This window comes from Bos taurus, chromosome 6, assembly GCF_002263795.3.
Source record: "Bos taurus isolate L1 Dominette 01449 registration number 42190680 breed Hereford chromosome 6, ARS-UCD2.0, whole genome shotgun sequence".
Taxonomy (NCBI): domain Eukaryota; kingdom Metazoa; phylum Chordata; class Mammalia; order Artiodactyla; family Bovidae; genus Bos; species Bos taurus.
Genome location: NC_037333.1, coordinates 115846041 through 115859129, shown reverse-complemented (window position 1 = coordinate 115859129; position 13089 = coordinate 115846041). Strand labels below are relative to the sequence as shown.

The 13089-nt window shown below is 43.4% G+C and overlaps 1 protein-coding gene across 19 annotated transcripts in view; it reads left to right on the top strand.

Annotated features, from left to right (window-relative positions):
• Positions 1–13089, top strand: part of ADD1 (adducin 1) — a 91141-nt gene that overhangs the window by 43555 nt on the left and 34497 nt on the right. For all 19 annotated transcript variants that reach the window (XM_005208232.5, XM_010806324.4, XM_005208231.4 and 16 more), the window contains 2 exons: positions 4238–4452; positions 8065–8227. In XM_005208232.5, the coding sequence (XP_005208289.1) occupies positions 4258–4452; positions 8065–8227 (358 nt within the window). In that variant the 5' untranslated portion in view covers positions 4238–4257. The remainder of the gene's footprint in view (positions 1–4237; positions 4453–8064; positions 8228–13089) is intronic.

Sequence of the window (13089 nt, the reverse complement as noted above, 5' to 3'; positions counted from 1 at the left end):
CAGTTTAGGCAAATTCCATATGTCATTATTTTGTCTGTAAACATTTCTGTATGTATCTAATATAACCATAATATTAGACCTAAAATTAACAGTAATTACTTAAAGCTATCCAATTCCTGTTATTGTTCAAATTTCTAATTGTCTTGAATGTTATTTTTAGATTTTTATTTTACACTTTATTTGAAGCAAGATCTGGCAAAGGTTCCTCCTGAGACCTTGTCAGGTTTTAAGTAGAGGGGTGAATAACATGCTTTGATTTACATTTTGAAACTCTGTACTCACTGTGAAAAATGGGTTGGTGGGGGCAATGTCAAAGAAACGGGCAGTAGAGAAGTTAATGAGGAGGCTATTGTGTGTCCAGGAGGTGAGTGCTAATTGTCTAGGTTAGAGCGATGTGGTAGAGATGGAGAGAAGTGGGTGAGTATGAAGGGTCCTGTGGGCAGGCCACACTTGTCTCCATGGGTCTTCCAGACTTTTGGATTCTGTTGGGTGTGTATGTTTGTTTATTTGAAAGTATTGTTCTCAGATTTCATTGATTGGGGTATCAACATTTTAAGATTGGTGAAATCTTAAAATATTTACACAGGTTGAATTATAGCAGCTTTATAATATTGCGATAGGGGAGCATTATCCTTAGGGGAGCATTAATCCTCACTTCTCTTGAATCAGTTTATTCAGCTTACTTGCCATTCTATCATCTTGTCTGTGTGTGACTACAGTGATAATGTTGACAACTTTATGCAGTAGAATAGGAAATTATAGTTTTTCACTCAAACGTTATATAATCTCAGGTACATTATGCTAAAGAATATTCGTAGTTTCATAGTACTGTGTTGAACAGATTACATTACAACCACTCATGTATTGTTGGACACTGATCTTTTTAAACTATTTAAAAATTATTCTAATGTTGCAGGAAGTTTTTTTAATCTGTATGTTTTCCATTTCTTTTTAAAAAATTTGGGTTAAGTAATGACTTCTTCGTAGAGATTTTCCTAGAAAAATTTGCTGTCTTAACACACGCTTAAAAATTGCATCAATGAAACTTGAAGCTATAATTGATAAAAAAAAATACAGGTTTTGTACTTTAAAAGTGGAATTATGTTTATTCTTGTTTCTTGGGCTCAGAGTATGTATATTTTGACTTAAGTTTATAGTCTTCCTTATTGAAGGAATGGAGCACATGTACATTTAGCCTTCAGTTTTTTATCTTATCCCATTCACATGGCAATTTGTAATAAATTCAGAGCAATCTCTGCCTTATCTTTAGCGTGTTGGTTTTACAAAGATTGTTTTCTTTAAGTCAGCTCTGCAACCAGGAAGCAGCTGTAGTTGCCACTAAAATGTTCCCCTCTCTTATTTACCTATGAAAATGATTTAAAATTGGGACTCATTTGGTAATAGAGAACTCTTAATACTTTGTAATCTTTTGTATATTTTTCCCCGAAACATTCAAGTGGAACATTTTTATCATTGGCTCAGAATGGTCAGCTTCCATTTATATCTAATGAAGAAATGTCAGACAACCATGAATAATATTTTGTTTTTTGGGTCCTTCTTATAGAACAAACTAGGTTAAATAGATGAAACAAACATTTTAAAGGATATGTTCAGAGAAGAGTAAGTTTGTAGGCCATTGGTTCCCTTATGTTTTATTGTCTTTTAGTCACTGTTTTTATACTTTGAAGTCCTCAAAATAGTGTTACTTTAAGTATGCTGTCATATCTTTAGATGTCAGAAAAGCAGTATCAAAATTGATCTTTCTCTTTAAAAAAAGATGTTTTCTTCAACTGGTTATTCTTTGAAGACTTACTGTTGAAATTGTGGTCTTAAGTCGGGCGTGACCCAGCGACTAACACACACATTGAAACTGCGGTCCAGGTCCGTTGGCATTGGTGTCACCAGGGAGCTCACGAGACACGCAGGATCTTGGCTCTGTCTCATGCTGTGAATTTGTGCCCTGACGTGATTCTAGGCAATTCACATGCACATTAAAAAGCTAACGGCGCCAGCCCCAGATTCCCAAGGTTGGGTCCCCTGTTCAAGGCATCTGTGCCCTCAGTTCCACCCCGTGCCGTCCTTTGGGGACATTGTTTTCCCTCCCTGTGGTCATCATCAATTACAGTACAGCTTAGAGGTTAAAAACATGGGCTCTGCAGCCAGGAGTCCGGTGTTACAACCCTAGCCCTGTTGGCCTCCTAGCTGAGTGACCTGTAATGTAAGGAGGACAATCAGACAGGGGAGGCGAGAGGCTCAAATATGAGTAAAGAACAGTGTTTCCCTTGCAGTTCTGGCTGCTTTCATTCTCCTTCCCCGTATCACGAACGTTATTATAGGTATCTGTTGCAGCACAACAAACCATTCCAGGACTTTGCAGCTTAAAATCTCTGCTTTATTATTCATATTTCATGATTTTGAGGGTCAGGAATTTAGGCTCAACCGGGCAGTTCTGTTCATTGTGGCATCTACTGAGGTTGCTTGATGACTTTCAAGTTTTTGAAGTAAGTTGTATATTCTGGATGTAAATCTTTTCTCAGATACATGGTTTGTAAATTTCTCCACATTTTATGGGTTGTCTTTTCACTTTATATATCCTTTGAAGCACAAATAATTTAATTTTTAGGAAGGCCAGTTTATCTTTTTTTTTTCTTTCTTTTGTTGCTATTTCGGTGTCATATAAGACTGCCTAAGCCAAGGTCTCAAAGATTTATTCACTTTCTTGTAAGAATCGTATGGTATTGCTGTTACATTTAGATCTGTGTTCCATTTGGAATGATTTTTTCTATACAGTGTAAGAAAGGGGCACTATTCACTTTTTTAGTTGCTGATTTAATCACCTCTTTTAAATCCCTAGTTTGCTTAGCCTCTGTGGCTTGAGGAACTGTTGCTCGCTCACTCTCCATTAAAACTCTGCCCGTGGGTTCTGAGATTATTTCCTTCTTTGTAATTTATACAGAAATTTTAATTTATATACCTGCTATATGCTGAAAACCGCTGGATGCTGGTTCTGCTGCCTCTTCTTTTTTATTTATTTTTGGCTGGGCTAGGGCTTTGCTACTGCATGGGCCTTCTCTGGTGGCGGCTCGCAGGGGCTGCTCTCGTGTTGCTGAGCGTGGGCCCTCGGGCGCATGGGCCTCAGTAGTTGCAGTCTGTAGGCTCCAGACCATGGGCTCGGTGGTGGTGGTGCACGGGCTTAGTTCCACAGCATGTGGGGTCTTCCTGGAACAGGGACTGAACCAGTATCTCCTGCATTGGCAGGCAGATTCTGTACCGCTGAGCCAGTGGGTTATAGAAGCAGAAGAGAAATTGAACTGTCTGTATGATTAGTAAAGGTGCTGTTTAGAGATTTAGTAGTTAAAAGATGAATATTAAATTATGCATTCAAACAGCATTTCAAATAAAGGATTGGGATAAAAAGAGTGTAAAGTAAGTAGCTATATTAGCAAACTGTTAAATTTGAGCCATTTGGGCATCTTTTCAGGTTACTTACCAACTCAAGGACATATTGACATTTTCAGAGCCCAGTGTTACTGTTCTCAGAACTGAGAAGGTGGTGGTGGTGACCATTTCCCATTTGTGTGAATACAGATGGATAAGCAGCTTCCCTCTGACCTGTGTGGAGAATCCTTTGCAGAGTCGCCACCAGTACTTTTTGGGGAAAATGTCAGGAATCAAATGTCTCTGGAAATTAACTGTGCTGCTATTAGAAGATCTTGTTTGTTTGGGACAGTGTGGTGACTTTATCTTGGGGTCAAATTTTTAATATCTAAAGAGTTTGTCAGAGGATACGGTAGCTTTGTTAGGTTGTTCTCCTATTGTCTGCTGAAGAACAGTGGTAAGGACAAAACTGCCCCTGGTTGGTGGGAGGGGGGGGGATGATGGAGGGGGGGGGATGATGGAGGGGGGGATGATGGAGGGGGGGATGATGGAGGGGGGGATGATGGAGGAGGGGGGATGATGGAGGGGGGGGATGATGGAGGGGGGGATGATGGAGAGGGGGGGATGATGGAGGGGGGGGATGATGGGGGGGGATGATGGAGGGGGGGATGATGGAGGGGGGGGGATGATGGCCAGCCATGGGCGTGCGAAGCCATGAGCAAGCACCGCCTGTCATGACTGCCTGGTGGGTCAGTTGGGGTGCCCTCGTGCTGGAGACCGTTTATCAGGCTGACACACTGTCATGAAATGCTGCTGGGCACGCATGCAAAACAGTGCTTTCTTTTGTTTGATTCTGTAGGAACCTAGAAGGACTGTGCGATGAATGGTGACACTCAGGCTGCAGTGGTGACCTCACCACCCCCGACCACAGCCCCTCACAAAGAGCGGTATTTCGACAGAGTGGATGAGAACAATCCAGAATACTTGCGAGAGAGGAACATGGCGCCAGACCTTCGCCAGGACTTCAACATGATGGAGCAGAAGAAGCGGGTGTCCATGATCCTGCAGAGTCCCGTAAGGCTTTTCTTTGGCCCTGGGCCCCTTGTCTGCTTCCACTTCTTCAGCTCGTCTGCTCTGTTGTGTTTTTTAAAAGTCCATTTATCTGAACACAGGAGTTAGTGCCTTATGTATGTATTTGTATGGCTGTTGAAGAGTTAAGTTTAGTTCAAGTCATCAGACAAAACAAATGAAAAAGTTTCAATATCATAAAAGATAGGAGATGTTTATTTCTCCTTTTTATACTCTCTCTGCTTTTCCAGGAAGGCTGTATATATATTGGGACCATTTAAAAATTAGCCTTTCCTCCAAAACACCTGGCTTCGTGCTGGGCATTTAGTAGACCTTAGCAGTCAGTATCTGATTGTTGATTGGTTTTACCTTTAATTATGGTCGGCATGTGAACTACAATCACACCCAACTAAGTGTCTCCTTTTTGCATCTTTAGGTAAAGTAGTGCTGTTTTTGTTGCCAAAACATATGCGTTGGGGGGGGGGGGGGTCTGGCTGCCCGCCATTCCAAAGCCAATAAGCAGGCCAGGTTGGTGGAAAGGAACGTTTGCTTTTTATCAGATGCCAGCAACTGGTGGGGAGAGTGGTGGACATCTGTCCAAAGGCTGACTCCTGCCCCGCCCCCCACAAGCAGGGGATGAGAGCTTTTATAGAGTGAGGGGAGGTTATATGCAGAAACAGCAGTGATCTCTAACAGTCATGTTCAGCTGGTAGTCAGTGGTCAGATTAGCACCATCTTGGTTGCTGTAGGTGCAGCTCCTCTTCAGTTCTGGGGCGCACTGGTTCCCGTTTCTCTGTGGTCACGTTTTGAAATTGGCAGCTCATGTCCTGGGTACAGTCTGGTTATCATGTAGTTAACTTCTCCACCTGGGGTTTTAGTATCTATAAGACAGCTCACAGGGTATTATCTATAGCCCTTGAGAAACAGCTAAAGGTCCTTGACTATGCTTAATGACTATATTGTTATTAGTTAGTCTCCTTTGACTGTTTTCCTCGGTTTCAGCATTTCTCCCGTCTCTGATTAAACTTGTTCTTTGGCTAAAGTTTCCCACTGGCTGAGGCAGGCAGAGGACACGGTGGGGGCGAGGGCCATGCGGGCCTGCTCCGTCTCGTTTTCACGGTTTGCTCGTGTCGGTGACGCTGCGTTTGTGTGTGTGTCACTCGTCTTATCATTTTAATCCACTGTTTTATTTCCTCAGTATTTGAGCTGTCACTTGGCAGATAACTCACTGAGTTTTTTTTTATATGTTGATCATCTCTATCTGCAAGGAATTGGGCATTTAGCAATAAACAAGGCATGTAAAGCTTTTGTGTTTGATTTTTATTATTCATATATAATTCCTCAATAATATAGCTTACAATAAAGTACACAAGTCTTAAGTACACACCTTGGTGAAGTGTGGCATTTGTGTCACACCTGTGTAAGCACCCAGAGCAAGTCTCAGACTTTACATTCTAGTTGAAGGAGATAACCAAGAAGCAACAACCATAACGCAGTGCAGGGAACAGTTGGCTGATTAGATTGTGTGTGACCAGTTAGAACAGGCCTCTCTGAGTAAGGGAGTCTGGAGTCTGAACTCTGAATGACAGGAAGGAGCCAGCCTGCAGGGAGGGGGAGCAGCATTTCAGGCTGAGGGAGCAGCAGAGATGAAATTCCTAGGATAGGAGTGAGTTTGGGGAGTGAAAGGGCAGTTGGTGCGGTGTGGGCACAGGGAGCGAGAGGGAGGAGGAGGTGCGATGTGGTTGGAGGGGAGGAGGGCACGGTCCTAGGAGGCCTGTAAGCTCAGCTCAGAAGTGTTTGCATTCAGAGCACAGCAGAGGGTCACTGGAGGGCTGCAGGTGGGAACGGCGCTGTTCAGTCTGAGTCATTCTGGGTTGGTAGAGAGAGAGCATCGTACAGGACGAGAGAGGAAGCTGTCTTCAAACAGGAGGTCTGGTAGCTTGGCCAGGGCGATGGTGGTGGAGGTGGAGAGAGGTAGGCTCCTTTGTGTATTTCGAAGGTGGGATAAGTAGGACTTGCTGATGGACGTGGAGGAAGAGCTGAGAGAGGGAACGAAAGAATCAGGACAACATCTAGACCTGGCTTGAGAATAAGTAACTAAGTGAACATCACTGAGGAGAGAGTGAAGAAACTAAACTTTCAACATCGGGTGTGTGCCAGGCACCATGCGGGGCACCGGGGGTGTTGCGAACACAGTCAATGTTAGAGCGCTGCTGACCCACGTGCCCTGTGGGGTCCGGAAAGAGGAGGACACTAGAGAAAAGGCTGGTAAGTCCGGAGGTCCCTGGGTAGTGTGGACCCAGTGTTGGTGTTTGCGTTTTAGGAGCTGCAGCCAGGGGTGGGAAGGCCCTCTCTGTGCGTGCGGATGCCAGCAGTTGGGGGCTGTGAGAGGGAACCTGTGAAGTTGCCTTCAGGATTCTCTGTTCTCCTCGGAGTAACCATGGAAGTCATCTGCTCAGAGTGGGCACGGGGAGTGGTGTAGAGGAGTAGATGAGGGAGGCGGTAGAGAAGCTGGGAACGCACTCAAAAGGGTGCGCTCAGGCCAGTGCTCATGAATAGAAAGGGTGAAGAGTTGAATTTACCTGGGGCTGGGATTTTGCCAGATGAAATGGCAGGGAGTCAGAGCTGTAAGCAAGGGTGTGCTTAGAGTGTTAAACCAAGGGCCTCAGCTGAGTGAGGGGACGATGCTGGCTTGCCATGAGGTCTTAGGACCATGATGGGGTTGAAAGGAGGGTGAGCTAGACACTAGGAGAGGGTGTGTGGAGAGCACGTGCTTGGCTCCGAGGTCAAAGAGGGGCGCAGTTGCTAGGAATGAGGAGGTCTCGGGCATGAGGGTGGAAATAGGCCACAGTGAACTGAGTGACGTGGTCACTGGGGAGAGGCTGTCAGAGGGCTGAGAGGCGGGAGTGTGGCTGTTGGACCATCAGGAGTTAGGACCAAGCCAGCAGACGAGCTCATTGCTAGTGACTGCTTACTGGGACCAGAGGCTGGGATCCAGGTGGGTGTTTCCAGGCTCACTGCTCACAGCTAAGCTCGGCCCTGTATTGCACATACGGCTCATCCAGAATGCTGCTGAGACAGACGGTCGGTCCCTTGTACTAGGGACTTTTTCTGTTTGCATCTCCCTTACTAAGCTTTAAGTTCCTTGATGACAAAGCAGTTTTTTTCCCCCCAGTATCTGTATGTTCTCAGTGCCTGCTGTCTTTAATTTTTTGGCCTTTCATGTTGAATGTGTGCATAGAATTACATTGTAAGGCGACTGAGTGTATTTAATCAGTTCTCTTCTGTTTAAAATGTAGACTGTTACCTCTTTTCCCTTTTATTGGTAATACTGGAATGAACATCCTTACGAATAAACCTTTGAGCACATCTCTGATTAGTTCTTTAGAAATGATTCCTAGGAATAGAGTGTTTATTCAGATTGTTTAGCTTTTACCTTGTTAAATTACTTTTCCAAAAAGAATGTACTAATTTCTGTTCCAAGCAGTGATATGTGAGAATACCCATCTGCCTTTGCAGCAGTGGATGAAAACAAAACAAAAAAAAGTTGATCTGTGTGATAGTGAGCCTTGCTGTGTGTCTCAAGGTGTCTCATTGTTTTAATTTGCCTTTTATTAGGCTTTCTGTGAAGAATTGGAGTCAATGATACAGGAACAGTTCAAGAAGGGGAAGAATCCCACAGGCCTGTTGGCCTTGCAGCAGATTGCAGATTTCATGACCACAAACGTACCCAATGTCTACCCGGCAGCTCCACAAGGAGGGATGGCGGCCTTGAACATGAGTGAGTACTTTCTGACTGTGCACATGCTCTGCGTTTTCCAGGTCGAATTTCCTAGGTCTTTGTTAAGTCAAATAGGTGAGCACTCATAGTGTAACGCATGGAATTGAGTTTTGTTTTTCTTTTAAATTGAACTTCAGTTATAATAAAAGATAGGCCTGAAAATATCTTAACTCTGTGTTAGTTGCTCAGTCGTGTCTGACTCTTCTGCGACCCCGTGAAGTTTAGCCCACCGGACTTGTCTGTCCATGGAATTCTCCAGGCAAGAATACTGCAGTAGGTTGCCATTTCCTTCTCCAGGGATCTTCCTGACACAGGGACCAAGCCTGGGTCTCTGCACTGCAGGCGTCTCTACTGACCGAGCATCAGCCAGACTGCAGAGGGCTCCTTTTGTTAGGAGCCAGTGAGACTGTTATTTCTTAGGCAGATGGCTTTTTATTAATATGTGGCTTCTCAGACCCTTTGTGAATTAAAAAGAAAAAAACTCATCAGAAATAATGCTTGCGGAGAAGCATGTTGATTTTGCCTGAACTTATTTCAGCCAAGCCAGCCTTTCTTATTTACCATTCTTCACTGCTGTTTGCAAATGAACGAGAAACAGAGAAATTCCAATAGAAAGTCAGAAGGAAAATGTTGGGTGGGTACATGTGAGCACAGAATGGTTAGTTGTGCAGAGATGGCGCTTTGTTGTGGCTGTTGAATTTGTGAGCATGCACAAGGCCAGGTGGAGCCTGGGCACCCTGCAGGTCAGCTGTCTCAGCCTCCGTGCACTGTGCGAGAATCCGTTTGATGCGCTGGATAATGAGCTCTGACTGACTGAAGGGTTTGGTTTCCATTGGGTCACGAGCCACCTGCTGGTTTCCTGTCCGTTCTCTCTTCTTGGAAGTTAATTGACTTTCACGCAAGTGTTTGCATCGTTGATACCCACCGAGTGTTAAGAATCACACATGAGTTACTAACTCACACTTCCATCCCGAAGTCGAATGACAGTCATTAGGTTTCCATGTTTTCACATGGATTTCTAAGAGAGTCTAGTGATATTTATATGAATTGGATTATAAAGGACAATTAATATATTTACTCACATATTTTTTTTCTTTTATTTGCATTTATTTTTTGTGGCATTTGTTCCCAGGCCCTAAGTTTTTGCTTGTTCAGTTTCTTCTGGGGGATCTTTTTCTTCCGTGCAGCCTTCTCTTCTGGTTTAGGAACAGTGTACTCTTTTTTCCAGTAAGGATCATGTCAGTATGGCAGGGAGAACTCGTGCATGGGTTGATCCGACCATGAGCTCTGGAAGTCCTGGGGGCTTTGTTCACCTGGATGTGCTCAGTAACCAGAGACTCTGCATCGAGCACCTTAAGTTCAGCATCACTCCCTGCAGTTTTGAGCGGGAAAAACTCAGCACTCTTTCTGGGCCACCGACCCTGGATCCAGCCCCACTCTTTGGCCTGTGCGCACCTACCAATTCCATCGTTGTGATGACGTCAGAATGGCATGCTGCTTCTTTAAAGGGACATTTTTCAGATACTTTGTGGCTTTTCGGATATGCGTGCCCTTAATCGCTGGGGCAGTTTCATGACTATTCAAAGTACATGAAGATTTGAGCCTCTTGATTTGAATGATTTTGTGAGGTTTTTTGGATCAAATGAATAGGGAACCATTTTTAGAGGTTAACTCAGGCTGCTTACCAGAAAAGCATATATTGTCTACTAATAGACAGAAATAAAGGAAATTTTAATAGTGCTACACCAAAAAAAGAAGGAAGAAAAAATTCTAATTTTAATTGTATCTAATAGTTTGTCTCTTAAATATGAAATTTTTATGCAAATGTTAACCTTTGTTGTGGAATATAGCACATGTGGATAGCGTAGGACAAAAATATATATAATTAATGAATGGTTTTTAGGTGAACTCCTTTATAACCAATACCTTGGTTAAGATTTAAAGTTTTATCGGTGGCTCACCCTGCCCCTGTTAGCCCTCTTAAAAGGAATTAATCACCATCTTGACTTGAATGGTGTCACTGCTTTTCTTTTCTTTATAGTTTTATCACCCAAATGGTTATCCTTAAGCTTGATGGTTTGCTGCTGCTGCTAAGTCGCTTCAGTCGTGTTCGACTCCTTGCGACCCCGTAGACGGCAGCCCACCAGGCTCCCCCGTCCCTGGGATTCTCCAGGCAAGAACACTGGAGTGGGTTGCCACTTCCTTCTCCAATGCGTGAAAGTGAAAAGTGAAAGTGAAGTCGCTCAGTCATGTCTGACTCTCAGCGACCCCATGGACTGCAGCCCACCAGGCTCCTCCGTCCATGGGATTTTCCAGGCAAGAGTACTGGAGTGGGGTGCCATTGCCTTCTCTGGCTCGATGGTTTAGTGTTTGTCTTTTTTACTTATTGTCTCGTAAGTGTTTTTAAAGCTGCAAATTGCCCCTCTATCTCTCTTTTTCTCCTCACACTTTAAAGAAAATGGGATTCATTGACCTGTAGAGTTTACTGCAGCTTGAATTCTGCTGATTCCATCTCCGTGGTGCTAACACGTGCCTTTTGTCCTTGTATTTATGGTGAATTGGTAGCTGGGTCTGCAAGCCTGGGTATGTTTGGAGTCTGCTCTTTGCTGAGCCCACCAGGTGGGCGTCACTGCGTCCCGTCAGCAGGTGCGTACGTCTGCTCGTTGCCATTTGTGTTGCAGCAGCCGTGCGTGCTCAGTGCCTGGACCCATTAATTTAACGAAAGTTCCAAGATGGTGGTGTTTCAATTCTGTCATTCCTTCTTCTGTATTTACTAGTTAGAATACCTCTGTAAAGAGAAACTTCCCTGGGAAATGGTGAGTGAGCAGAAAGGGCGCTGCTTCGTTCTGTCACTCAGCACATGACTGCAGGGAGCTTGGTGCTCAGCCGCTCATGGATGGCCTGCTTCTTGGTCAGGGTTTCTTCCGGAGCAGAGCAGCCTCCTCGCTGCAGTCTACTGGGAATCAGCGCTTAGTCCGCACACAGAATGAAGCTTCCTCTCAGCTCTTTTGCTTACTCCATGGTACAGTTCATATAGGAAGAGTTCAGTTCAGTTGCTCAGTTGTGTCCAAATCTTTGCGACCCCATGGACTGCAGCACGCCAGGCTTCCCTGTCCATCATCATCTCCTGGAGCTTGTTCAAACTCATGTCCATCGAGTCGGTGATGCCATCCAACCATCTCATCCTCTGTCGTCCCCTTCTCCTCCTGCCTTCAATCTTCCCCAGCATCAGGGTCTTTTCCACTGAGTCCATCCTTTTCATCAGGTAGCCAAAGTATTGGAGCTTCAGCTTCAGCATCAGTTCTTCCAATGAAAATTCAGGACTGATCTCCTGTAGGATGGATTGGTTTGATCTCCTCACAGTCCAAGGGACTCGCAAGCATCTTCTCCAAAACCACAGCTCAAAAGCATATATTCTTCCGTGCTCAATTTTCTTTATGGTCCAGCTCTCTCATCCGTACATGACTGCTGGAAAAAACCCTTTTTTTCCAACCCTTTTTTACCAAGCTATCTAGGTTGGTCATAACTTTCCTTCCAAGGAGTAAGCGTCTTTTAATTTCATGGCTGCAGTCACCATCTGCAGTGATTTTGGAGCCCCCAAAAATAAAGTCTGACACTGTTTCCACTGTTTTCCCATCTATTTCCCATGAAGTGATGGGACCGGATGCCATGATCTTCGTTTTCTGAATGTTGAGCTTTAAGCCAATTTTTTCACTCTCCACTTTCACTTTCATCAAGAGGCTTTTTAGTTCCTCTTCACTTTCTGCCATAAGGATGGTGTCATCTGCATATCTGAGGTTATTGATATTTCTCCTTTCCTATTTTGTGTATCTTAAATACATAATTCATTTTCTTGGAATTTGAAGACAGTGTTTCTGTATAAGTTACTTGATTTCTTTCCTTGATGGTTGCCTTTTTTTTTTCTTTAGAGTCCAGAAATTTTGCCAGACAGTTTTCTCAATAATGTGCCCTTCTCTTCCGAATCTGTTATTTTCAGAGTGTTTTCTTGAGTTAGTTTTTAATATTTGTTCTGTTCACTTGCTTTTGTTTCCTGGTATACCCACTGGATTTTGTTTGTTGGATTTTTTTTGTCTTAACTGTCACTTTTTTTCAGGTCTTTTTTTTTTTATATTACTTTCTTCATTTCTTTATGATTTAAAAAGTTTTTCTTCTTTCTCACCTTTATGCTCCTTTTTAGTATTTATTTTTAAAAGTGTTTTTCATTTATATCTAATTACGTTTACATTCCATCCCTCATTTCTGAATTTTTCCAATTATATTAAAATTTTTTCATACCTTCCCTAGTGGCTCAGATGGTAAAGAATCTGCTTGCAATGCAGGAGACCTGGATTTGATCCCTGGGTTGGAAAGGTCCCCTGGAGAAGGGGATGGCAACCCAACTCCAGTATTCTTGCCTGGGAAATCCCATTGACAGAGGAGCCTGGTGGGCTATAGTTGAAGGGTTGCAAAGAGTTAGACATGACTGAGCAACTAATGCTTTGACTTTCATTATTAATGCTTTTCTTTATTTTTTATGAAATAATAGGTTATAGTTTTCATTTGTTTTGTGGACATTTCTTTCTTGTGTGCTTTCATTATGTGTAGGAATGTGATTTTGTTCCTTTTTATTTTAATAATTTTTGTGTGGTATTTGATCATGGTATTTTTCTGTTTATTTTTACATTAAATTAATTTTCCTGGAGGACTCTGGTTCAGGAATCGTGACTCTAGGGCTCCCTCTTCTGTTGTTTTTGTGAAGTGCTGAAATATGGCAGCTTATTCAATTCTCCTTACTCTTTTTATCTGGATCTTTTCTTTTGTTTTCTTTTCTTCTCACTCCCACACTCCCCGCCCCTTTAGAG